The sequence below is a fragment of the Macrobrachium nipponense genome, chromosome 19, assembly GCF_015104395.2.
Source record: "Macrobrachium nipponense isolate FS-2020 chromosome 19, ASM1510439v2, whole genome shotgun sequence".
Taxonomy (NCBI): Eukaryota; Metazoa; Arthropoda; class Malacostraca; order Decapoda; family Palaemonidae; genus Macrobrachium; species Macrobrachium nipponense.
The window spans coordinates 24,617,100-24,645,036 of NC_061088.1; the positions used below are offsets into that span (position 1 = coordinate 24,617,100).

Consider the following 27,937-nt stretch of genomic DNA (forward strand, 5'->3'; position numbering starts at 1 on the left):
AGATCAGTTTAAAATCATTTGAACGAAATGCAACCTGAAATTTCGATTAACCCAAAGATTTACTTTCAGTGAAGAGCAAAGTAATTCCTTTACCAAGTCTCCCCATAAAAAGTGACTAATTACGCAATTTCATTAAAGAACACTTCGGCCTCTGGACTGTAAGTTTCTCGACTTTCACATGCAATTTCATGGTGAGTGTTTGGCGTTTAATGGGTCCATTTGTCTTACTGAGTGCCAATAATGTTTCAAGATGCCAAATCGTGCATGCTGAGTTTGCAATCTGCGTGAGACGACAATTGGCACGCTCTTCAGGCCATTGTGCAATTCTCATCTTGACTTATGGGATTTGGGGCGCTTTGCCCCAAATTTACTGGAGGCGAGGAATTCGAATGATAGAAACTCATTTTTATTGCCTTTTTTATTAGTTTTATTATTTTTTTAAACATTCCAAATTATAATATATTATAATTTGAAATTGAAATGGTAATTAAAATGTCACTAAGGTTTTTTTTATTTACACGCATGATTACATTTGCCTAATGCTACGTGTATAAACCTTCCTTATTTTCAAAGAAAAAAATGTAATTACTTTTCGTCTTATCACATCCCTTGGAAGCATTTGCCTCGACGCAAATGTTGCATCAACCTCATAATTCTTCGCATAATTATCTTAGGTGTGTGTCAGCACCTTTCTTTTTGTTTTTCTGTTATCTGTTAAGAGAGTCTGTTGACATTGCAAGTGAGTTATAGACAGACAATTCTTCTTGAATTGCCTTTTGTTTCAATGTACCTCGATGCAACGACGAAGCGAGTACGGAGGCTTTCCGAATAGGTTATTGAAAATGGAGTCAACTGTGCTGACTGGTTATGCCCCCGTCACGTTTTGATTTCACAGTCTGCGACTTCAACTGGCTTCTCAGTCCTGAGGAATTTTGCTGCCTCAGTTGCTAATCTTGAGGTTAGCGGCAGGATGTTAAGAAGTAGGGCAGGACTAATGACTCGGTCATATTTATAACCCTGTATAATATCCTTAAAAACACACACACACGCACAAACACACACACACACACTCTCCATTGACGCACTTAAAAACATGCACACACATACACACACACATACGTACATTACACGAATTACTCAAGTTTTTCGTCCGAAGACGCTTTTCTAATGAAGTGAAGAAGGCCAGAGAGCCGTTTTTCAATCACAGCTCGTGCACGCAGAGGTTTGGAAAACAGGAAAGCAAAGCAGAGGCTGCTCGGGTTCCCAAGCACTTCGGTTTACCCATGGGAGGGGTCTTGCGTGACTGTGGGCAAGCATTCCTTCATGCAGCCCATCACGGTTTTCGGGATCTCTTGGTAAGTCTGAGCGACTCGCAGTGTGTACAGATCTCATGGAAACCTCTCACGGAATGATCACAGGCGCCCCCCCCCCCCCCCCCCCCCCCCCCCCCCCCCCCGCACCACCACCACCACCCCCACCCCCACCCACCTCCTCAAACGTCTGGAATACAGCTCATCCAGTGCTCTGGTGGTCAGTCTTTTAACAAACAAGCTGTCAATTTATATATGAGGAATGTTGTAAAGTTCTCTTATTGCACCGTTTTCGGTTCGAGTTCCTATTACTGCTGTTTAATTAATCTAAAATGACCAATCGTGGTTTATCTTAAATTTCTGTATTTTTCTTCGTTTTGTTTTTCATTTATTTACGTTTAAGCATCATAATCATTAGTGAAATCCTCTTCATGGAAATAGCTTTTTGAGGTCGACCTGGAACCTAGACCTGCCCGTGAAGGTCCTACACGAAACCCTCCTACTCCTGGAAATAATCTTTTGAAACTCAACCTGGAACAACCCCAGCTCGCAAAACCCGTCACAGAATTAGCGCACAACGTAATGGGCGTGAGTGATGGGAGGAGAAGAGCTTAAAAAAGAAACCCATTTTTTGTTCACTTTTTCTTTAAAGAGAAGCGAAAACTGAAGCTCCTTCGGAGGTTGATTCGGAACGACCTGCGGGATATGGAAGACCTGGAAAACCATCCTGGAAAGGGCAAACAAGAGGTAATCACCTTGATTGATTGGCAATTGCCTACTGCCCCTCCTATTTCCTTTTTGAGAAATGAGAAGTTTGCATTTTTTACGGTGGTCTCTGGGAGATTCCAGGTAATAGAAAGCTTTGGGAACATGCAGCCCAGCCAAGTTGTTGTCTACTCACTCTTCAATTTTTTTATTTTCATTCACTCGCTCGATAATTTACACTCTTCTGTGTTTTAATCTACAAAATAGATGGAACGTTTTACTTTTCTCGCGAAACTTTTTTCTTGCCGTTTCTCCTGGGTTAAAGGTGAAATTATTTTACCTGAGAGTGGCAGAGACATTTCTTATTATATAGATATACAAGTTGTGTGCGTGTGTGTTTATAACATATCTAAACACACACCCACATATTATATATATATATATATATATATATATATATATATATATATATATATATATATATAATATATATATATATATATATATATATATATCCGTTACCTTATTTAGTGTAGTTTTTTGTTTGTTAACTTTTAACTGTACATGAGAAGGTAATTTTATAAATAAAAACATATCTGAAAACTTTTAACATTATTATTTCAAGTGCTCTACCAATACTCTAATAAAACAGTATAAAAAGATAAAGAATATTATCAGACTGAAGGACGATAAATACAAAGAAATCAATATAGGACTTGAACGGAGTACGAAGGTAATCCATAATTTAAAATATCAAGATTGTAAACTTTATAAAACATCAAACCAAGAGATGAGTAATGACGACGGGTCCTTAGCACCGCAAAACGAGTATTATTATGGATATAATTCGTTAAAAGGCAAGTCATGATGACTGTTATATGATTTACGCTTTTTAAACTTGACTCGATTTTTTTCGTGATTGAATATGTGCATTTTGGCATCTCAAGATATTAAATTCGGATATGATAGATATCGGCGGCGTCACAAAATCGAAAAATAGTCTTATATCTCATTTTTATGATTTGTTTTCATACCATCATTCATCTTTGGTCTTCAATTTTTATGATTGACAGCGAGTATTCCCTATCGGTCTCGGGTTCTGTTCACCATTTTCTTTTATTTATAGTCGACAGTTTCTTGTTCATTCTAGCATTTTTGCTATCCGCGCTTTTATACAGACATTTATTTTATTCTATTAAGTAGAACAATTATTTTTATTGTAACTGTACAGTAAGATGATCATCTATAAAATAAAATAAAAAAATGCTCGTAAGCTGTCAGAATATTCAACTGCCCCTAATGATGAAGTTTCAAAATTCCATATGTTAATAGACCACAATTGAGGTAGATAAGTAGAAGGTAAATAGTTGGGTAATGCTATTCATTTCTGAGAAAAAACAGAGAAAATTGAATAAAATAAAAACAATCGAGAATAGCGGAAACTTGAGTAAGACAGAAACAAAAAATTTGCAAGAAATGTCAAGAAAAAGAGTGAGAGAACTGGCGGGCCAAAGGTAATTGATTAGGAGTTCAAGAAGGGTGGAGACACGGGCGTGGAGGGGAAAAAAAGACTGTGAGAGAGAGAGAGAGAGAGAGAGAGAGAGAGAGAGAGAGAGAGACAAAAGGATGTCACGGAATCGGCAGAAAGCAGACGAACGAGAGAGAGAGAGAGAGAGAGAGAGAGAGAGAGAGAGAGAGAGACTGATATCATGAAAATATTCTGACGGATTATGTTTCTCAATCTTCCGCTCCTCCTCCTCCTCCTCCTCCTCCTCCTCCTCCTCCTCCTCCTCCTCCTCCTCCTCCTCCTCCTCCTCTCTCTTCCTCCTCCTCCTCCTTCGTAAATTTCTTATTCGAGAAAGTCTTCCTTCTCGTTTATTTTCTTTTCCGCCGCTTCTTTGCTTATACGTTTCTGGCGGTTTTCTCTTGTAATATTTTGACAAGTTTCGCTTGCAATTTATAGTGCCGGTTTTGGATGGAAATATTCCACATCTTTGTGCAGTTATTTTCGCCGAGAGATTTATGCAGTCGGGATGATATTTGTCCGTCTGTCTTACAACTTGTTGTCACGCTATTGTTGCATAAAGGATACTCAGCCCAAACTAGGTAATAATGATGCTTAATTATGAGCAATCGACTCTCCGACTGATAAGATTTAGGGAAGAGAGAGAGAGAGAATGAGTAAATTTCCTGAAATGTAGGATTCGTACACAAACATATCACTGTAGCACTTGTCTCCATTTAATTTTATTGAAGGTATATAAGAAAGATAGGAATTTTTTTTCTATAGATTTTAAAAATGTATTTTTTCTAAACTGATTATTGATCCAGTTTGCCTTTCTGGTTGAAAAAAATATCATCATTCATAAATCGCTTGTGTAATTGCGTTGTAAATTTAATTGGGAAAAAATTTATATGACACTTTCATTCTGTTAATAAAAAAAATGAGGAAAAAGCTATATCTGGTACGCGATGCATTTCGCGTTACCGTATCTTTTATTAAATCTAATCCTAATGCATTTATTTGTAAATAGCTCTGAAGTGGTTTTACCTGTCTCATAAACTTAGTGTAAATATCAAAGAAAATTATTTGTGCTCGCAAGTTTATATAATTCATATATATTTGTTTGTTATCCATTATATATATACGTATATATATATATATATATATATATATATATATATATATATATATATCCTATATATATATATATATATATAATCTGTAATACTTGTGCAGCCGCCTATGAAAAATGTAAGACACTCCACCCGGAGTCAAAAGGAGTAATCGATAAAGATAAAAATTATTAACGACAGGAGACGTAGCCCAGAATGAAATCGACCGATACCGATCAAGAGAGCGGGATTTTCTAATGGATGAGCTGTAGAAAGTGGTCATTATTAACGTCCCGGGAATATGAATATATGCAGATGCATTTCCAAGTGCCCGACGAGGAAGTGCCCCTTAAAAAGGAAGAGAGAGAGAGAGAGAGAGAGAGAGAAGGAAAAAGTGTGGGAAATGGGTGTGGTTCCTCTAGGGGGCGACAGTGTCAGAGAAAGGGGGTTGGTTACCCTTGGATAAGGAGGGTAGAAGGGGGAAGGGGCGGGGTGTAGGAGGCGCCCTTGCTTCTGTGTATCTGTGTAGATAAAACCAGGACACGAGACCATTAAATGGAGTGCTTGCAGGCTCTCTTAAAAGTCTTTTGCTCTTTCCCGCTTTGGATCGCAATCTGGTTTCGACCTGTCTTGTGATAGTGATGGTACAGATAGGAAAAAATGGAGAAGGAAGGTGGGCGAGGGGTGATTTAGCGAGTCCTCACCCTTACTAGCAATAGCCTCGTGACAGCCTAACAGATTTCCTAGATGTCAAAAAGTAATCAGATTCATCATTGACATTACAAATAGGCCTCTTGTTTATGATGAGCGTGTAAAGGTAATATGTATATTCATGAGGTATGAATTACCTTTGCATTTGCATTCACTAGACAGAAAGAGTAAAAGAAAACCATAATTTATATTTCTGGATCGAAGCCTAATTCATCAACTTAAGTAGTAATCGGTATCGGTGGCATTAAATAATGCATAATGCACCTACTTACAAGTAGGATGCCTGGTCATATATGCAAATGCTGAAGAGTATAATTGGCGTATTGCAGAAGGCGGGGAGTGCTTTTAACCACTGTCGCTCATCAAAGCATTGACGAGTGAAGATTATCGATGAGCAGGTGAAATTCTCTCTCTCTCTCTCTCTCTCTCTCTCTCTCTCTCTCTCTCTCTCTCTCTCTCTCGTTAAATCACATGAAAGTGTTCGTGCCAGAAGCAAAGAATACATTACTAGGTCAGCCATTTTCTTTTACGGCACAAAGAGTGAATATGGCGGCCGTAATGCACCTCACCATGTGCTGCCTTTGGTAGAAATATGGTGCAGAAGAAATTATCACCTGTTATTGATGGTGAACCCGAGTTATTTTTGGTTAAAAAAATATATATTTCCTCCCACAAGAATTGTATTTGTTTCAGAGGACCTTTGCAGATTGAAGTACTATACAGAATACAAAGAGAGAGAGAGAGAGAGAGAGAGAGAGAGAGAGAGAGAGAGAGAGAGACTGATGATGATGATGGACCACATTCTGTGAGGTAGATTGCGAGATATTAATGCCACTGAATACTACCTGTTTCTTTTCCTTTCCTTCCCTTTTTCCTCTCTTTAATCTTGACTGTCGTGGTCACTTGACAGTGATTAAAAACCTTGATATTTGCCAGTCCTGTTTTCGGCTGCCTTTAATCCATGTTGCTTCGTGATTCTCATCTCGGGAATCTCTCTTCCCCTTTTATTTCTTTTCATATCTTCTCTCTCTCTCTCTCTCTCTCTCTCGGGACTTTTAATCACGTACTTCTAATCTTAGTAGCTCCTGGAATGTTTCTTCTTCTCTCTACTCAGTGACTGTTCCTTTATCTTGGCGTTATCCCTGTATCTTTTCCACGCGGTCTTCCTTTCCCATTCCCTCAGTCCCAATGGTCAGAGATCCACATTACGCGATAGTGTCATGGGGGCGTAATTCTTTGTTTGCGCTACAATACCCTTGTGGCATTTGCGAACAAAAGCTCATCCTTTGAGTTTTTTTTCTTTTTTTTTTTTTTTTTTTTTTTGACTTTTTTTTTTTTTTTTTTTTTTTTTTTTTTACTTCCCTCACCCCCTTTGCTCCCCCCCCCCCCCCGGCCCCCGCCATACCCCCACCAAACTTTTGCTACATTTCCTTTCTCCTACTATTTCTGTACGTTTAACCTTCATCTTTTCGGTCTCTTTTGTCATGGAAGAGTCAAGATTCTGTACTGGAGCGGCAAAGCTGGAGCAGGGTCATTTTTTTTTCTCTAAATCTCGGAAAGTCATTGCCTTTGAAAATAATACACGTGAAAGGCATATATATATATATATATATATATATATATATATATATATATATATATATATATATATATACACATACATACATACACGCATGTCTGTCTGTGTGTGACTTTGGAATTTATTATTCTCTGTATTGTAGCACTGGAGTAGCCCATAAAATCACCAATGTTATAGGTCCTTTGTAATTTACGCCAGTAACGCGCTCTCTCTCTCTCTCTCTCTCTCTCTCTCTCTCTCTCTCTCTCTCTCTCTCTCTCTCTCTCTCTCTCTCTCCCTAGTTCTCACGAACGGGAAAAGGAAATTTACATCTTACCTAAGAATAAAGGTTTACGGGGGGGACGGGGGGGGAAAAAAAAAAAAAAAAGGGGGGGGATCAACAGGGTGTGTTGGTCGCTTTGCTGATGCTGCTCACTGATCTGTATCACGCCCCCGCTCCCCCATTGGTCAGAGAAGTCACGACCCCCCTCCCTGATTGGTCCATTTATCACCGTTGCTTGCTTATCATTGGTGTATATCTTTAGTGGGTGACTCTCTATTGGTAGGCGTGATGGTAGTGGGTGTGGTCTAAAGAGAGGGGGGGATTACTTTTTTTTTTTTACTAGGGGGGTTTCCCGCCCCCGACTCCTTTTTCTTCTGAAATTCGTGACTTTAGTCAAACAAGGAAGGAAGGCTTTGGACGTCACCCCCGCTAAGCGTATATGTACAAGAAGTTAAAATTTTCCATTCAAGTAACGTCTCTGTAAGGCCCTGGTCTGCTGGGCATGGTGAGAGCAGCGTCTCTGTAGGGCCCTGGAATAAGGGTCAGAGAGGATTGGAAAGAGAGAAAGAAAAAAAGAATAAGGAGGGGGGGAAAAGGCGTGAACTGGCGTTAAATGCCAAGATCGTGCCGTTCGAAGATGACAGAGTAACTAAGGCGCCATTTTCCTTTCTTCGGGAGAGAAATGTCGAGGTTTTATTGTCTCTGTCTCAGCTATACCAAGTATATTTTTGGAATATAAAAAAGACGAAAAATTTTTATCTCAGAATTTAATCAAACATTTTTTGGCTGCTTTTTTTTTCTCTTGAAATGTTATGGTCGTTGTCTCCTTATATTAAATCATTTTTTTCCTGCACGTGAAAAATATTTATCTTACATAACCTCGTATTTATCAGGGCAGTGCTTTAAAATGATTTCCTTTGGAAGCTTTGTCATTTTTCTTTGTAGTCACTGGCTTGTTTGGAGTACGACTTTCCTTCATCATAAATATTACGGATGACATTAGTTTGCTCTTTCTGAGATTTTCCTTTCTTTTAAATCTTTTTCTTCGTGTTACGCTCTGGTTACCCTGCAAATATCATCAGTTTCAAAATTTATGGCACTGAAATGTTGCTAAAAGTGTACTTTTGATAAATGGAAAATTTCTAATTTCCTAAAATGAAGAAAAAACCATTATCTTTGATACTTAAAGAATGCATCCTCCAGTCTTCCAGCTACAAAACCATTAGCCTATATTTATGTGATTAAGAAAGAGACAGAGAGCGCGAGATAACCGTTGATGATATGATAACGCATCTTCGAATTACGATGCTCATGAGAGAGAGAGAGAGAGAGAGAGAGAGAGAGAGAGAGAGAGAGAGAGAGAGAGAGAGAGAGGAATGGCTTTAGTGTTCCCTGATGAAGACAGAGCTGCAGTTTTATGGAAGGCTATCAGTAAACACGATCGGGTCTTTGATGGACAACACAATTACACACTTCGTTTCGTGTGAATTCACGAACGCACACGTCATTCCTCCATGACGTCACGAATCCTCCCGCACCTGAATGTCGGCTAACAGGTAGTTGCTCCACGTCCGAGGTTGGAAGGAGCTTGAACGCCGTGTTAGTTACAATATTAATGATTTTAATCTTGCTAAGACAGAATCTTGTTAAGAGTCTCTCTCTCTCTCTCTCTCTCTCTCTCTCTCTCTCTCTCTCTCTCTCTCTCCGAAGTCATGCCGACGGGAGCCTGAGTTAAGACCAGTTTGGTATGTGATCGACCTTCCCATTTCAAAGAAATCGCCTACACTTTTTGTATCTTTGTCTTTCTCTTTCTGTTTAAAGATTAATCGTTGACTTTATAGCTACACTTGCACCGTTGTTCTTTCCAAGAAAGCGCCACCTGTGACACGCCTTTGTCCCCCTCCTCTTTTTTTGTTTTTCTTTTTTTCTTCTTGACTTCTTGTAGTTTAATCGGATTTTCAGAATGACATCAGTGATCCTGCTGACCTCGGCCGTTGCAAATCTTTTCATTCCAACATGTAGAGTGGTGAAGGGAAAACAAAAGATATTACTAAGAGAGAGAGAGAGAGAGAGAGAGAGAGAGAGAGAGAGAGAGAGAGAGAGAGAGAGAGAGAGAGAATTCTAGTATTGAAATGCATCAAACAGTGCAAAGTTTAACTTATCTGTGTCCCAAGTTTGGTGAAATATCATTTATCTTTCATATATGAATAAATAAATATATATATATATATATATATATATATATATATATATATATATATATATATATATATATATATATATATATATATATATATATATATATACACACACACACACACACATACAGTGTGTGTGTGTGAACCAATAACTTCTTGAAACAATTCACCTGAATGATATACACACCGCTGTCTTAATTTAAAACAATAATCTCTCTCTCTCTCTCTCTCTCTCTCTCTCTCTCTCTCTCCTCTCTCTCTCTCTCTCGGTCGATCTCCCAGGTGGCATCCATTGAGGAAGTTTACGACCTATTGTTTGAAAGCACTGGACTACACTTGTCTTCTGTGTTTTGAATGGCTAATTAAAACCCCTTGTTTTTAGTTCCGCTCCGGCAGTACTTTGTAACTTTTATCAGAGTCACTGTGGTGCTGTGGTTCGGGCAAAGCTCTGTTTTCATTATCGGTATTTAAAAGATACATTCTCTCAGTCGGAAAGATTACACTACATATATATAGCTTTGTTCTGTCTCGATGCCAGCATCCCGGGGATCTTTTTCTTTGAACAAGATTGTTTATAGAGGTTGCTATCTTTTTCAAATTGATCTCCAACTTGTAAGTTCCTCTTAACCGACACGAGTTATAGATTGTTCAAATTCTGCAGAGAAAAAACTATATCGGAAACTCCGTGTTTGGTTTTGTGGAAGTTCAGACGATAGAAAAGGCAGACTTGCAGTTATCAAATATTTGTGTTAAGATATATTGCGCAGCAATATATGGAATTTACAAATACCTTTCTGATGGCTTTTGTTGATGAAAGAGGGTTGGAGATGGCTCGGGCATGTCCTTTGCACAGTCCGTGGAGGAATATTACATAGCGTCAGCTGGGCTCCAGTGGGTACCAGAGGAATTGGAAAATCAAGACATACTTAGATGAGGACTATGAGAGGGGAGGCTGGAGATAAGTGGAAATTCGTGGAAGATAAAGCACATGAAAGACATAGTTACAGGATGTCATAGAGGCCCTTTTCGCCACACGGTATTGGCGGCTCTGGTGATTTATACGGTATGAAAAGGCTATCAAATCCTGTGTTGCTTGCAACATACATAATAAATATTGCAATAACTACCCTAACCCACTCTCTCATTTGGTGGTGAAAGCTTTCAGATGATTCTATGAAAAGGAAAAAAAGGGTCTTGTTAAAATGTTGAATTGTATGCACGAAATAAATGATCTCTCGATCGGAACCTTAACGCATGACTGCATATCGCCTTGGACAGGTGATTTGTTTTAACCTATAAATAAATTCATCCTTCGCCGCCTTGATTAATCCTTCAGGACTGCGCAAGGGTCCTGCGAGGGTCCTGGGTAATCCACCCGAAGGAACGAGTTTGACGCGGGACGTCAGAAGGAACATGTTTATGAAGTATTGTATAGGTAGATAAAGGCCAGAAGACCTACCCACTGTTGACGGTTATGTTCACTCTACCTTTTGCTTTCTCCTGCCTTCCTCTTTGCGAAAGATATGGGCATCGTAAATAAACCAACCACAGATTCTTAACGTCACTAGATTTGACACATTTAGTCTTTATTTTACTAAAAAGAAGATAATCGAGGCCAGCATTACTGCTTGATTAGTAATGAACTACATTATGATTCTGAAAATGGAAAAAAAAAAGTCTAATTAACGATTATATAGTAAACAGACTTTGGAAACTTAGAGGACTGGCCTACATCGTTCATTTGACAGAGGGCCTTACATTTCGAAAACATTTAAGGATTAAAAGAATGATTCACCAAGAAAGATTTATTCTTGTGCTCATGACCTCAATACAGTATCTGTGGGAATGTGTATTCTGGTGTGTGTTATATCTGCCTTGGAATATCCTGCCGATTGCTTGGATAGAAAATAATTGAATCACAAGCCTTTATTTCCTGGTCTGTCAACTCGAGATTGTAACCTACAAAATAATATCAGAAGAACAGTTAAAATAAAAAATAAAAAGGTATGTTAGCGTTATTTCGCAAACGGCTGAACAAGCCTACAGACAGTTGAAGAATAATCTCAGAGAGAAGATAAAAGGGTAATTAAATAATGCACCCATTAGCAAGGGAGATATTTTACCTATTCTTCAAAGCATGAAATCCTGATCATGCTAATGGGTTAAATTTCCAGATTCTTTTAAATTGTGACGAAACCTGAAGGATTATCCGACAGAAAATAGGAAAATCCGAATGTGAACTTCCAGCCTTTGCAGAGTTTCAGTGTTTCAAGGCTCGACTTCAGCATGACTGAAACATTTCTGCAATAAACACTGCAAAATTCTTAGCTTAGGTTTAAACAGAACGAAGTAAAGCATTAATGACGGACTTGGAGTTGAAAACCGGACCTTGATTTTCATTTACGTTGGCGACTGGAAATTTAGCTTTCACTACGGCTAGATCACAGTCTATATCTATATATATATATATATATATATATATATATATAATATATATATATATATATATATATATATATATATATTATATATATAATATATATAGTAAGTCGCATTTTAGCTTTGACCACGAAGGCTAGTGGAAAAAATAAGACCGCAGACAGTTGGGTGGTTTTGGCCGTCACGATCTTCAGTGTAAGGTCTCGTTTTAATCTTATTGGTAGAAAAACTCTCTCTCTCTCTCTCTCTCTCTCTCTCTCTCTCTCTCTCTCTCTCTCTCTCTCTCTCTCTCCTCTCTATCTCTTCTCTCTCTCAAACACTTTCTGTTCCAAATTGTAGATTTTTATACTCTAGCTACGTATTAAGAGGTAATTTCAGTGCTTCTGTATTGATGAAACTGTGTATGTACACTGAATCGTTGATAACGAACTGGCATATATACCTCGCCTTGCCTTATTCATTATTCCGCTATGGAAAATACCCTTATTTGATTAATGTGTGTCGAAAGTTCTAGAGCCCACTAACTCCAGACTTTTTTGAGTCTCCCTTAACAGGTTTTTTTTCTTTTTTTAATAAGTCAGTAAGATGTATAACCGGGACCTCTTAAATCGTCTGTGGACTTTGGAAAACCTCTCGACCGTCATTAAATCGTTCGATCGTGTCGGTGGCCCTTTTGTAAATAACCCCACCCTGCTGCTCTCTCTCTCTCTCTCTCTCTCTCTCTCTCTCTCTCTCTCTTTCTCCTCTCTCTCTCTCGTGTACTCGACTCGACTGGATATTTTTTTCGGCTTTTGCTTAGTATCGAATTTTTGGTTGTTATTGCCACATTTATTACTAGTTTTTTTTTTCACGACTCACGATGGTAATTCTGCCTTCCTATCTGTTTTGTGCATTTTGCAGGTGTTTTCTCATTTCACTCTTTCGTTTTCTTGGCATATAAATGTGTGTGTGTGTGTGTGTGTGTGTGTGTGTGAAAAATAATATTTCAACGCCCTGTACTACGACTCATTCTCTGAGCCTTTCCAGTGGCCATGTATGTGCGTTAAGAGTTCGTGCACTTTCGTTTCATTATATATTCCATACTCGGCAAGATTAATGTTTCATTGTGTTATAAAGCGGTGGCCGCCCCCGACACTGGTCTGCCTGCCCGCTCGCTCTTGAGGGCCGTCGCCCAGAGGATTTCGGGTTAAAGTAACTTGGTCGAACACTCGAAGATGAAAGACTAACGACTCGTGATTTCACAAGTTTTCGCAATTAGCTTTTGTATCTATTTTCTTATCGGAGTATTTTGTCAGTCCAGTGTTCTCCTCCTTCTAGTGATAGCATCAGTATGTATATATTTATGTAAAATCATTTTCTTATGACTACTGCACTGATGTGTTTGTCGCTGACTTATGCCGGTTTGACATAGATTAGGTAACTGAACTTCATGGAATAAAGATGCTTCTATTCACATCAGATACCAAAGGATGTTATGTCCTCGCCCAGGGATTCCTATCCTCCATTTCAAATTTAAACCAAGGTCACATTCTTGGAGAAAAGGAGATAGTGAGTGGAAGTAGTAGGACCCTTAAATTACAAGAAAATATTAGCTCTTTGAGAGAGAGAGAGAGAGAGAGAGAGAGAGAGAGAGAGAGAGAGAGAGAGAGAGAGAGAGAGAGAGGTGCGATGGCCCCCCTGCCGTGTCAACCGATTTGCCCTGACCCGTTTTGAACGACCACGACACAAGGCTTCCTTATGATTGGTCGAGATCGTGAGGTACAGCCAATTACCAGGTTTCTACCTGGAGCGAATTGACTCACAGCCTCTTGCAAGCCGTAAAGGATATTAGGACTTTCTGGATACCGTAGCGCCTACATAGAAAGGAGCTGATTAGGACTTTCTGGGTTATTAAGTTGGGTTATTAAGTAATAGCACAAAAACAGTTATTTCACCTATAATACTGCTGTTAATTAATTCCTCAAGAAAAATCTCCTCTTTTGTTATGCTAACGATTATGCAAAGAGTAGCACTGATACTTTGTCGAGGGTAATGAGTATGTATACCGTTTTGGCACGGAGAAAAATTTTAATTATGCGGCGTAGTAGGATTATTGACAATTATTAACAATAATACTGGCCGTAGCTTTACGAAGAGCATTCACAAAAGTTGCGAGAGCTACAAACGAATTTACCTCCAGGGCTCATTAGTTTTCTGTCATGTGCAGAACATGATCCAAATCACGACACCGTAATGTATTACCGCCGTCTTTTGAAATTTCGAGAAAGTGTATTTCCTAACAGTGGACTGAAATTGCATTTCTCAAGAGTGTTCTGAATTTCCGACTTGAATCGGCTATTTGCTTCTCGGTCTCTCTCATGGTACTAAAATTCAGTTTCCTTGTAGAAGTTTAATCATACGCGTCTCTCTCTCTCTCTCTCTCTCTCTCTCTCTCTCTCTCTCTCTCTCTCTCTCTCTGTCTGTCTGTCTGACGCTTGTACATTGCGGATAAAGTGAGGATTTTACATACCAAACGATATCTTTATTGTAGAAGGCTGAATGCCCCGCGACCTTCTATCCAATCGTAATATTTCATTTACAATCCCAAATTTACGATCGCTTACAGGTGTCATAAATAACACTTTCGTGACTGGAGAAGTTGGAGCGTAGTGGCCGTTAACGATGTAACTGCTTGTACCTCGTAACGACAGCATTAAAAAAAAATAGACGTAGACGTACGAAAACGAAATTGATCCCCGAGAGAATTATCAAAAAGGGAGCAGAGTAGAAAATCGGTTACACGACGTCCTCTTCACCCCAGTCTCGACTAACTCCTCCCATCCCCCCCATTGGCCATCCTCCTCACCCCCCTCCCCCCCGACATTACCCCACCTCGTCTCTTGAAGTAAAGAATGGCCCATGTCTTGCGTACTTTGGTAGATGACGCGTGAGGTAGGCTTCCAGGTCACTTTTTAATTCCACGAAGTAATTCTAGAGCAACCACACCCATAGACTTTGAGTTACATAACGAGTCCGTGAGGCTGTGAAATGTCGACCTCCTGACATTTAGGCTTGCTGTCATTTAGATTGCTCTGTCGCTATTTGACGGATATTGTGATAGGTCGTGATTTTCATCTGGACTTTTATCACTTGAATTTTGTTCAACTGCTTTTATACATTTTTCGATAACATGACTTCTCTCCTTCATGTTCCTCGTGCCAGACTTTTAGGTATATATTCTTTGTACTTATTGCTTCTATTTCCTGACGGTGATGGTCGAAATGTATTTAAATTTTCCATTATGGAAATATTATTTTCCCTCCTTAAATCACAATCTCCGGTCTTAGATGTTGGTCTTAGATCTTGTATTATAATCCATTAACTCTTTCAATTTTAATTCACGTACTCTGATTTTTTCATTCACGTGATATGTATAATCTTTCAATGAACCATTCCATTCCATACATATGTGTGTATTATATATATACATATATAATTATTCATCTATAATTAAAGTCATATTAATTATGTTATTTATATTTTAAGAACTAATAGTAACTTGTCCCTTTTTAATGTGTTCTATTTATTTTACACTTCAGCTAGTATGAATTGTTAATTGTTTTAAAGAAATCTGCTGGTGAACTGCGAACTACGTCTCAGTTCTATATACCCAGTCATTAATACCTCCATCTGAAGATTACACCTGACTGGAAAGTGACCTTCAGACTCATCGACCTTACCACGAGGTTTCGAGATTCCAGCATCTCGAAAAATTTTTGTGAACAGACACAGAGAGTGAATGTCGAATATTTTCAGGCAAAATCTCAGCCGTGGGAACGTTCCTTGCGGTGAGAAGAAAAAGAAAACGAAAAAATAATAATTTTAGCACGCACTTTTAAGTTGCTCTTAAAGGCCAATTCTGGACGGATTCCATCTGTGAGACATTGTCAGGTCAAATTGGAACAGGCATTTGAGATCTAGTACAGTAAATTGGCTTGCTCTAGCCAGCTACTTTTTTTATGAAGCGTAGTTAAGACCAATTAGAGCAATTTGGTAGTTTGCGCAACAAAACCTCTTGTTCTGCAGTAATTATCGGCCTAAGTTTCCGTGTTCTGGATCTTAAACAAATATTTGCACGTATTCCATGATGATTTCCTGGGAAACCATTTCTCTGGCGTTTCACATCTTGTTATTCCCTTATTTTTCTCCCATGTTTTCAATGACTTCGTGACATTTCTTTCCTGTTTTCTCTTCTCCAATTTACTCAATCGAAGTTTTTTCTCCTTGACCATGTCCAGTGCCGTAACTCATGATTTTGCTTATATTGTGAATAGCTATTCACTTGTTTCGTCTTCCCTTATAAGACGATTTTGTGACAGTAAATTAAAAATGGCCAGTTTCTTCCATGATGTGATTATGACATATCAGACACATCAGTACATTTATTATTTTGTCCCTCCGTTTAATGTAATGAACATTTTGAGTATTACCTTAGTGTATACAGAATGTATACTTGTGGAATTCAATATATCGAATTTTCACATGTACCACTCAACATTACTTTGGAAGGTTATGAAATTATTTTATTTTAAAAAAGTATGTTAATATTATTATTCATGTTTCTCTCTCTTTTTTTTCCAGAGATCCTTCACCCTAATCTTAGAAATTTTGGACCAAGTTAATGACACCGATGCAGGTAAGGCATTGACACTTTTTATACAGAAGTATATATACGTATATATATATATATATATATATATAGATATATATATATATATATATATATATATATATATATATATATATATATATATATATTATAAGTAGACGCATTAGGGCAAAACATTTTTTAAAACACTCAAAGCTGTTTGCACATTAACTATTGAAAGTAATTGCATACATGTGGTACTTCTATGCTTTCATTTATATGGGGGTGTTTTTTTTTATTTTTTTAAAGTAATGCAGAGATGAAAATTTTTTTTTTTTTAAACTCTTTTGAGCACTTGAAACATGGATTATTATTATTATTATTATTATTATTATTATTATTATTATTATTATTATTATTATTATTATTATTATTATTATTATTATTATTGTAGGGCACAAGGAGATTGGTAGATCCATATGTGTAGTTGTACCGTTAGGAGTACGTTGAAATAAATTACATTTTCAACTTTTAAAAGCTGTTCACGGAGGCTTGTCAGTATTGATAGCTTCATAAGTACACAGAGAGAGAGAGCGGAGTGGGGGATTGTGGGTTGGTGGGGGGGGGGGGTGGGGGGGTGGGGGGTGGGGGAGGTGGGGGGGAGATAGGAAAGTAACGGAATGGGGAAATATGCTCATCAGTCCGGAAACATGGTTTCGGTTATAAACTGATTCGATTATAAAATAATTAATGTTTTTGTATATTTCCAAAGAAACATTCACTGCCATACTTTGTACATAATTTTGCATCTATAATTCTTAGGATAAAGTATTAAAACATTAATAAACTCTTTTAACACACACATATATATATATGTGTGTGCGTGTGTGTGTATAGACACGAGAGAGGGGCAGAGAAAAATAAGAATTGACAGGTGTTATCATAGTTACTTATTACTGTTAGTATTATGTCGCCTTGCTATGTGTGTCAGGGGAGACAGCCCGATGCTCTCTGATCCGTGCAGGCCATAAATCATGACAGGTGGCAGCAGCGTGATTAGTCGTAGTTAGCAGACACATTTATTATCAGGCACCGGCTGGAGGAGCATCAGCCACAGATGCAGCATCTGTCTGTCCTTGGAGGGGACCCATGTCCGAGAGAGAGAGAGGTCAGGGGATAGATAGGCTGTCCAATGTGACTATTAGGATTGAAGAGGAGAGGTCTTCCCCTTGAGGGTATTTTTAGTAATCTTTTTGATAATTATTATCACTATTAATATTATTATATTGAATTGTAATAATAGTAAAATTTTTCCATAATTTCATCTTGTAAACTGTTTTGCGACACAGCGTTTAGTCAGTCAAGTTGTTAAATTCGGGTAAAGCAATAATAATCATCGTAATTTAATTTTTAATCTTTACAGACTTAGATTTGCTCATTGGTAATGTTTATATTTAATATTTCTTTAGTCATTTAATCAGTGCATTGTTGATATAGATAATTTTTTGTAGATTTTAGGTTCAGTAGACAATATATGTGATGTAGAGCTTTTTATTATATTTGACATTCAAATTTCAATTTTACAATTATTAATATTATATATATATATATTATCATATATATATATATATATATAATATATTATATATATATAAAATAAAATTTAGATACACGTGTTATATGTATGCCTTGATTTTTAAATGATTAAGATTACAAAAAGCCGTTTAGATTGTGATGTTAATTTGAGTTCTTTATAATTCCTGCAACAATGAAAGCATTTTAATCCTTCTAAATTTGTGTATTTTATATTTATAATTATAAACAGAATTTTCTTATGGCATCCTCATTCACGCTCTCCAATTTTTTCCTCCTTTCTCTCTCTACCCAAGAGAGCCGAGAAATCATCGACTGGACGACTTACAGTGGCATCCTGGTCCCTGGCACCGACTGGCACACTCTGACCCATCGCGGGTCTGTGGCCAGGGTCACGTATCGGGTGCGGGTCCTCTGTGACGAGAACTATTATAACACCACCTGCACCAAGTTCTGTCGGCCGAGGGACGACACCTTCGGACACCACACCTGTGACGCTTCCGGGGACAAGGTGTGCAGACCGGGTTGGATGGGAGACAACTGCGAAATAGGTAAGAGTTTTTGATGGGTGGTGGTGGTGGTTTATGTTACTGCTTTTTATAAAGTTTGCTGTTTAGCTTCGTTTCTTTGATATACATTCAAGGTAAGTTGGTATTCAAATGTGGAGTGTGGTGACGTCAGCGTGTCACAATGAGGCCCAAGATTCTTACATGATGTAGGTATTTTGTTTTAGGAGTTAGTATTTTAATAATGGTTTTACTACTCTCATTATTGAACAAGTATGTGTTTGTGGTTTGGTTGTGTGTACTGTCCTGTGATGTGGAAGAGAGAGGAGGAGAGATGATGAAGAGTGAGAGAATGAGAAGTTGACGTGAGAGAGAGAGAGAGAATATCACATCATACTGGTTTTTATCATAATGGAATTATTGCCTCGGTTTCAGTACCTGCTGAGAGAAATATCTGAAATTCATTTGTTCATTTAAGTCCAGCTCCGATTTCGATTCTATTTTAAGAAATCATGAATTATTTATGCTAGTAAGCTAACCATCTTTACATGAACTGGTGAAGTAGGTAGTACTAAGTATGCCAAAGAGGTAAATGCTCCTGCGGGGTTACAAATTTCACCATTTTTTTATTTTTATAACGAGGTTATTAGTCCGGCACATACTGTATAATTATAAGGGTAACCATTATCATCATTGGTTGATTGAGGTCGTCGGAAGGAAAAAAATTAGGGTAGCCAGATGGAAGGTAAAATGGCCCCAGGGGCCAAAGACCAGTAGGAGATGAGATGGTTGGTTAGGAGACGGGGAGAACCAAAAGAAGGAAGAGAGAACATTGTTTTTCACACTATTCTCGGTCTACCAGATTATGCGTTGCTCTCTTTCTAGCAGCCGCAATTCTACTAAGTAGTTTCCTCCAGAAGCAGCCTGTTTGTCAATATTGATATTTTGGAATAATATTTTACTCTCTGATGATCCTTATGGTTTCATTGATTTTATTCATGTTCTTTGAAGAGAGAGAAAGAGAAGAGAAAGTTTTCTGCGGACCCGTAGAACGACCAGGATTTTCCAAGTGATTGACACAGACATAAATAAGAATGCCAATTAAGATCTCCAAGTTAGGTATCCGAGCCATAATATTAAGTGTGTACCGTTTTCTTTTTTACAAATATATTATTAAAATTCTTATTGATATCCCTAACTTTAGAAGTTAGATTTCTCTTTGGGACGTATTCGACCACTAACAATTTTTACCACCATTTAACCTGTGCACACATGAAAGCCCAAATTCTGAAGAAAATGATTTGATTTGATTATGAAATTTAGGTCATGAGGACCAAGCGCCGGAACAAATTCAGAATAAATTATATAGTATAACACGGATCGTCCCTCACAGAGAAATGAAAAAAAAAATGGTGAGCATGATTTGCAAGCCCCTTTTCAAAAGGCTTTGGCCAGCGAAAGATTAACAAGCTTAGAACAATAAGGCGTGGGTAATGCATCAGACCGGCTGAATACGTAATAAATAAATGCGTGGCTGAGAGAGGTTTCATGTGTGTGATTTCTTTAATAGCAGGTTACGCGCCTCTCGAAGAGCAATCGGCCATTATCCGATCTGTATTAATTGTTTTAAGTTGTGGATGCTTGAGCAGCTCTCGCTGTTTGTGTGTGCCGGTGCTGGATGTGTTTTGAATGAGGGAGCTAAGGTTATAGCCTCTATGTCGTGTTGTTCATTTGATTACGTTAGTTATTATATATCTTAAAGTTATTTTATCTAAAACAATTTACTTATAAGTGAATTGTCTTTATCGTGTGTAAGTACATGTAAATGAGTTTGTTTTTATTGCGCGTGAGAGAGAGAGAGAGAGAGGAGAGAGAGAGAGAGAGAGAGAGAGATGGGAGAGAGAGAAGAGGGAGAGAGAGAGACATAGGGTGCGAAGATGAGAGAGAGAGAGAGAGAGAAGAGAGAGAGAGCGCGTCACCCGGATAAATGGGATGTATAGGATTTACTATGCACTGTACCCCATAGAGATAGGTTTGCAAATCACCGAGATGATTGCTGTTGTAAACAACGTTTTAAAATGTTTTCTCTTTGGCGTTTCGTAAGGATAAGTTATTGTAATTTGAATCCGTATGCGCTCTTACACAATAGGTTTGGGAATTACTCTAAGGATTTGAGAATTTTTTTTATTAAACAGTTAACATTTTGTATGTATTGGTGTAAAGGTTCAGGTTGTTTCGATATGTTTTCCCTCGATAAGTTATTTATTTTAACTGTTTACTTGTTCTTGCAACTATTTGAGCAACTTTTTGCCTTACGGAGTTTCAGCTTTGGCATGATAACACAGTTTGTAATTAAAACTGATATTGTTTTACGCATTCGTGCTGAATTCCAACTCCCGTCTGTTTTGATCAGACAAAAGGAAGGCCACTCGTAACAAAACTGCATAAAGCTTTTGTGATCGGTCGAAAGTCAGGACTTTCAAACAGCGTATCTAGGCAAAACTTGACTTGAGTTGACGATAGATTCTCTTCTTGATGAGAGATATTACAGAAAGACACAACCCGAGGTTATGTGAGGGTTCCAAAGGTTAAGTGGCGGAAGGAAGCAAAGAGATGCCCCAAGGACAAAAGGAGGCAAGGAAGCCAAGTGAAGCTGATGTAGCAGTGATGGCGCTGTTAGATGAAAGTCATAAGTCAGGTTAGGTTAGGTACTTTTGGGTTACCTCCCTCATTTTTCAGTCAGTTCCCGAGATTATTAATATCATATCATTCCCGTCGAAAAAAAATCTCGTCTCTCATGACAGCTTGGAAACATAAAGCTACACCCACTGCTAAGCAAAGATTGGCATTTGAATTACAAAGGAACAAGAAAACTCTCACGACGAAAGTTGAACTACGTAAGTTAAGAGTGAGGGCGGAAGGAAAGACTTGGTTATAAAGCGTTACCGCGTAACGAGTGCCCGTTGAAGGATTAATGGTGCAGAGGGTATACGGGAGTAGCTGTATATGCAGGGAGCCACTACATGGCTGGGCATGGTGGCCTGACATCAGGTTACTATGATTAATGGAAGGTAGGAGGAGAGAGAGAGAATTTGCCCGCCCTTAAAATCTCACTCTCTGTCTCACATTATATTATATATATATATATATATATATATATATATATATATATATATATATAGTATATATATATATATATATATATATATATATATATATATATATATATATATATATATATAGTTAGTATATATTCATATATTTATAGATATGTATATAGTGTATGTATATATATAATATATATATATATATAATATATATATATATATATATATATATATATATATATATATATATATATGTATATATATAGATATATATTATATATATATATATTATATATATATATATATATTGTAAGATCTACTCGTACTGCACCAACTTTTTACCTCGAATTGGCTCGTCAAAATTGATCAAAGGTATTTTCTGCCATGGGCAGACTAGCCGGTTTTGATATTTTATCGCATTACATTGTCGCAAAGGTACAGATTTCTTAATAGCGATTACATCAATTAGCAAAAGGAAGGGAAATTCGTGGAGTCGGAATTATTCCCTTCAAAATACAAAGAATATTTGGTTTTTAATGTTTCAATACCTTGTTACACAATTGTTGACACATTTTTTACACGTCTTCATCCTGAGATATAATATGGTATTTTTTGGTATTTCCCTTGCGTGTTTGTGATATAGCCGGAATAAGCACCGGGTTCGATATTGAAAATTCGTTTCACCAGAATTAGTTCTCTCTCTCTCTCTCTCTCTCTCTCTCTCTCTCTCTCTCTCTCTCTCTCTTTCTCATACACACACACACACACACACACACACGCTTGTTAGATTAATCCATCCAATTAAATACCTGTTTTTCATGTAAACATTCCAATAATCAGTAATTCCAGACAATTTTTACAGTAACTTAAACTTCCGAATTACTCGCGGATCTGTGGCTAGAGATCTCCAGTAGTAGTATTAATACTAGTAATAGTTGTAGTAGTAGTAGTAGTAGGTCCAGAAGGAGGCGTATAGTTAGTTGTCCTCCCTAAGGGCGGTCGTGGCTTGCATGAACCATTGAACGAGCAACTTCGACTTGGATAGCACATACACATACACACATACTCAGAGAGAGAGAGAGAGAGAGAGAGAGAGAGAGAGAGAGAGAGAGAGAGAGAGAGAGGCTTCTTATGAATTTTAAGATATGATACCATTAAATATCACCTGACAAGGTTTCCTGTGATCTGATATTTCTGTACGTCTTATAGTGACGTTTTAATTAAATATGAGTTCGACAGCTATTGTGTGCTTGCAGACACGCCTGCGTAATCGTACGTAAGACGCAGAACTTTTAACTTTCTCCGCATCGTCCCTTGAGCACGCCAGACATTATCTTCAGTGAAAAAGGTTATTGAAGTAGAAATCACATTAAGGTAGCGTCTAGCCCCAGGGGTAGTCGTGGGTTAGTAGGATCTCCAGACCAACAGGGAAGAAGAGAAGGGGGGGGGGGGGGGGGGGAGGAGACGCAGACACTGGAGTTGCAAAAGGGGATCTGCTGCACCAATGCAACAAGTTCATTGCTTCTTATTGCTTCCTGTGTGAAAGTTAGCTTTTCCTTTAGCCTGGGAATAATACAGTATTTTAAGCCCATAATAAAAATAAATAAATGGCATTTCATCTCTTTCCCTCACTTATTTCTTTTTCGATTATCAGCTGGTTGATGGTGATTGAAGGGGTTTGATGTGTCATGGATACCGAGATTAATTTGCTACTTGCGTGTGTCGTGTTTGTATTTATGTACGAACTTGTACAAGCCATCTTTGCATCAGACGCTAATCTGTCAAAATACTGGCTTCTAATTTGTTGCGCTACAGTGATAAAGACAGTCATTTCCTGTAAAAACCTTATAAATCGTGTAAATGGAATGTGAAGAATGTTGTCTTGCAGATACGAACTGCGTGTCCTTTAACCTTTTTGCATTTGTAATTATAACAGCCAAACACATGACCATATGCAGCGCTGAAAGTGTGAAAACGGAGAATAAGCTTGATGGCTGATTTTTTAATAACGTTTTCCACTTTATAGCTCTTTTAACTAAACTTTTCGCGTTGATACCTCTTTGAAAAGATGTAAAAGCTAGTATTTTCTCGTATATTATATATATATATATATATATATATATATATATATATATATATATATATATATATATATATATATATATATATATATATATATATGTATTATATATATATATATATATATATATATATATATATATATATATATATATATATAGTTAGTTCTCTGGTGTTTGAAATAAGAACCTAATCTATCCTTCTCTCCCAACTCGATGTCTTTAGATGATTGCAGTATCCGGAGCCCGAGACCTTGGCTACGTTTACATAGTTTCCATTTTAACAATCTTACACAAGGGCTAGGAAGTTTTGAAATGAACAGTGGGATTTAAACTTCCCTTGTGCACACCGAGTATGTAAGATTTAGACCACAAATAAAGAAATGGAATTGCATCCAGGTCCATAGTAAGCGTTTTAAGGTAATGGACGATTCTTTCGCTTAACTAAGAACCCTGTAGACAGGTGGTGAAATCTTCCGCTTTGAAGATTTAAAAAATGCAATCCTCCTCTCCCAGTTAGAATTGTGGTCTACAACTTTTCTTCTTCTTTAAAGCCTTCTTAGAGAACCTTCTATGCCAAATGCTAAAAGCTGACAGTTGAGGACCAAACCTATTCACTAGTATTTTTTTGTCTTCCCTTTAATCCTCAGTTCTGAAATCATCGTACCCCAGATGGGTTGTTGCATTCTTCGGCGGCCATTTTCATCTTTTCCCCTGCCCAATCCCCCTTATCTTTAAGCTCCCCATTGCCCAATCCTCCTCCTCCTCCTCCTCCTCCTCCTTAGGTAGGACCTCTGGAACCATCTAATGTTACACTTAATCTGAGTGAGCTTCGTCGTGAGATGCCGGAGGCTGGTAAGACCTTGTGAGATAACTCTTGCCTCTTAATGTCCCATTATTAACGACGATTTTTAATCGGCCATTTTTTATTCCGCTTATTATTCTTTAAGGATGTGTTCTGTCTGTGTAACATGCGTGTGTTTATGCTTGTAGCTCTGCTTGATTCCTTGTTTGTTTGTCACGACACGTCCTCAGCTCTGTTACCAAGTGGGGCGTAAGACGTCCATGGGAGGAAAAACATTTTCATTTTTTTAAGACTTGTAGTTGAAGCATAATTATTATAGCATAATATACAGTCTCTCTCTCTCTCTCTCTCTCTCTCTCTCTCTCTCTCTCTCTCTCTACGTATGTATGTATGAATATTAAACATCATAGAAGGCCCATTAAATATGGATTCCCCCCCCACCCCCGCCCCCCTCGCAGGAGAATTCCATCACGTTTACCGAATATAAACAAACGAAGATAAACGAGTCGACTGGCAACAGAAGTAATTGCTGCTCAGGCGGACTGATTAATGCATAGTAATTTTAAGGACTTTATGTAGAGCAAGTTGTTTATCACTCGGAAAGACTGTTGTTTACGCCTCTGTTACCTGGCTGCTCTACCCCGAGGGGAAGCAGGCGTTATTGACCCGCTGAATTAACGATGAATATTTAAAAACCGCTGAATGTTTATTGAAAGGGATAATTATTTACGAGATGGAGCTCATTACTTCGCATACGTTTGGAAAAGCTTTATTTACAATTGTAATCCTGAAGTTGATTTATGGGGTTATGAAACTTATTTTCTAGTGCTTCTCTCTAATTAGGGTCATTCAGTTCGTCTAAGGTTCTGCTCACTGATAATTCGTAAGGAACTTGTAGTAAGTAATTACAGTTTCACTTTATTTATCTTCTTTTGTAATGAAGCAGGCATAGAAGTTTCGTTTTTGAATGTGTTTTGCAGATACAGGCATAGAAGTTTCGTTTTTGAATGTGTTTTGCAGATAAAGACAATGAGAGATGAAGCAATATGAAGTTCTCCGAGTCTGTAACTTTTCACAATAAAACTGATGGATGAAACCATGCACAGTTCTTTGCTGAATTTCATGAAATGTGTTAAAGCTTTAGCATGTGCCCAGATGATACAGAATTCTTTTTATGGCGACGCTATTCCAGGCAGTATTCAGAGATTTAATGTTATTTAAATGACTCGTTTACATATATGTCACACATATATCCACTTCTCTCTCTCTCTCTCTCTCTCTCTCTCTCTCTCTCTCTCTCTCTCTCTCTCTCTCTCTCTCTCTGAGACCTGAATAGAAACTGATAGGAGCAGACAAACACGTACTGGAAATTCTGGGATGAGAGTGGAAAGATGGCGTCCCTAAAGGTCAGCGGAGAGGCCGAGGTTACTATGTCTTGTCTATGAAAGTGAAACACCATTTGAACGGCTTCCATTGAGAGCACACGCACTCGCATGCTAAATGCCAAGGTTTGTTTAAGACTTTGGGGGGGAGAGGGATTGATGATCATGCTGGTCTCAGGTGAATAGTGCAAAATAGCAGTAAAGGAAGGCGAGGTTCAGCAATAAATAAATACCTGCAGGAGAAACTACTTTTAAACGATGTACTTAGGAGGCAGAAAAAGTAGTCCGGGGGGAAAAAATGTGTACCATGAAACTGCTGGACATGTGCAGACATAATTAATATTTCTGTGTTGCTCTGAGTTAACAAGCCATGTTTACTGCGTATTTATTACCTTTCATTGTCAAACTCTACAATACTTTTTACCGTAATTATGAAAAGGGTGCGACTGAACGCAGCGTCAATGTATACTCATGAGTTACTTTATCTTCACCTGAATTTTCTTATTTTAGTAAAAAAGAAAAAAAAGTCTGCATGTGTAAGATAAAGTCAGTATAAATAGTTTTAGGAGTGTAGAGTTTATAAAGAACTGAAAATATTTACGCACTTTCCCTTGCATTATGACACTCAACTTTCCGGTGAAATTATTGAGATTTTACCTTTGGTTTTCACGAAATCCCCAATAAAATTCTTTATCTCTTTATAGAGTTTGACATAAAAGGAGAGGGCGATGTTACAGCATCACAGAATTCGTTAGATTATTTATCATTTGACATATGTACAAAATAAATAAAACTTGTAGGCAATATCATTTGATAATATTGCAGTATCAATAGGTACAACTATACTTTCTTCATAAATGTGATTTATCAAGTCAAATATTTTATAACTTACAATCTTTTAACTAATACTAGAACGTTTATGCCCATATTTAAAGTGTTCTTTTGTAGGATATCTATTGAATTTTCTTTCTGCCCATTTATAGGAATTTATGTGATATTGCATCCGAACTGGTAACCCAAATATGTCTATTTGTTGTGCGTGGCGAGAGAGAGAGAGAGAGAGAGAGAGAGAGAGAGAGAGAGAGAGAGAGAGACTGTTCCAGTTAGTCTATCCTAGATATTGCGATTGATTTGAACATTCAGTTTTCATTTTTGAGATGATATTCTCTCTCTCTCTCTCTCTCTCTCTCTCTCTCTTCTCTCTCTCTCTCTCTCTCTCTTGCTTCAGTGGTGTTATAAGCTGATGATAAAACTTTCGGTCAGTCGGTCTCCCATCGGATTTCCTTGAAAGCATATAATTTTACCCTTAGCTGCACGTATCAACAAAAATTTAACCTTTTGAAAAAATTTGTTGGAAGCTTTTGTAGCACTGACTGACCTAAAAGAAGTTATCAAATTTACGGAGCGAAAAGTACGCGAATTTCCAGGAGGTCCGAGTGATATAACTCCCATGTCAAGTGTTTTCGGGGAGGCGCTGGGGGACGAATAAACAAGTGTACCATTAGGACTTTAGGAACACTGATGGATGTATGTGTGCGCTCCTGAAGGACTCTTTGCCGCTCGCTTCCTTCGTCCCTTTGTGCCGTCCTTTGCGTGTCTAAAGGAGTCGCGTGTTCGGCCCAAGTGGCTGAGTTGCCTTCCAGAGCTCCCTGTCGGGTTGAAGCATTCGCCCTGGTCAGGCGAGCCACTGGATCCTACCCGGGTGGTTAGGGGATCGGAGAGGTGGATCCTGCAGGGTTTGGGGCTCCAGTAGCGGGAGGGCGGGGGTGGGGGGAGGGGTAGTGTTGTAGTGATGGTGAAGCGTTACTCCTCTTTTCTCCCCTACTCATCCCCACACTTTGCCCATTTTGCATAGATGCTTTTGGCCATTAAAGAAAAATTAAAAAAAGCTGCTTTTGCAGGGATTGCTTGTGGTAGGAATACGGTAATTTACAAGTTTGGCATAGATGAATTTCTGGGTGGAATTGCCTGCGTTGCTTGTTTGATGGTTTCTAGATAGAGTGAAAAGGTTATAGGTAC

General features: G+C 38.0%; 1 protein-coding gene across 1 annotated transcript in view; it reads left to right on the top strand.

The window, feature by feature from the left end:
* The window catches only part of LOC135215266 (protein jagged-1b-like), a 380,196-nt gene that overhangs the window by 270,603 nt on the left and 81,656 nt on the right, over positions 1-27,937 (top strand). Inside the window, 2 exon segments of the mRNA XM_064249807.1 lie at positions 16,441-16,495; positions 18,337-18,591. Of these exon segments, the coding sequence (XP_064105877.1) occupies positions 16,441-16,495; positions 18,337-18,591 (310 nt within the window).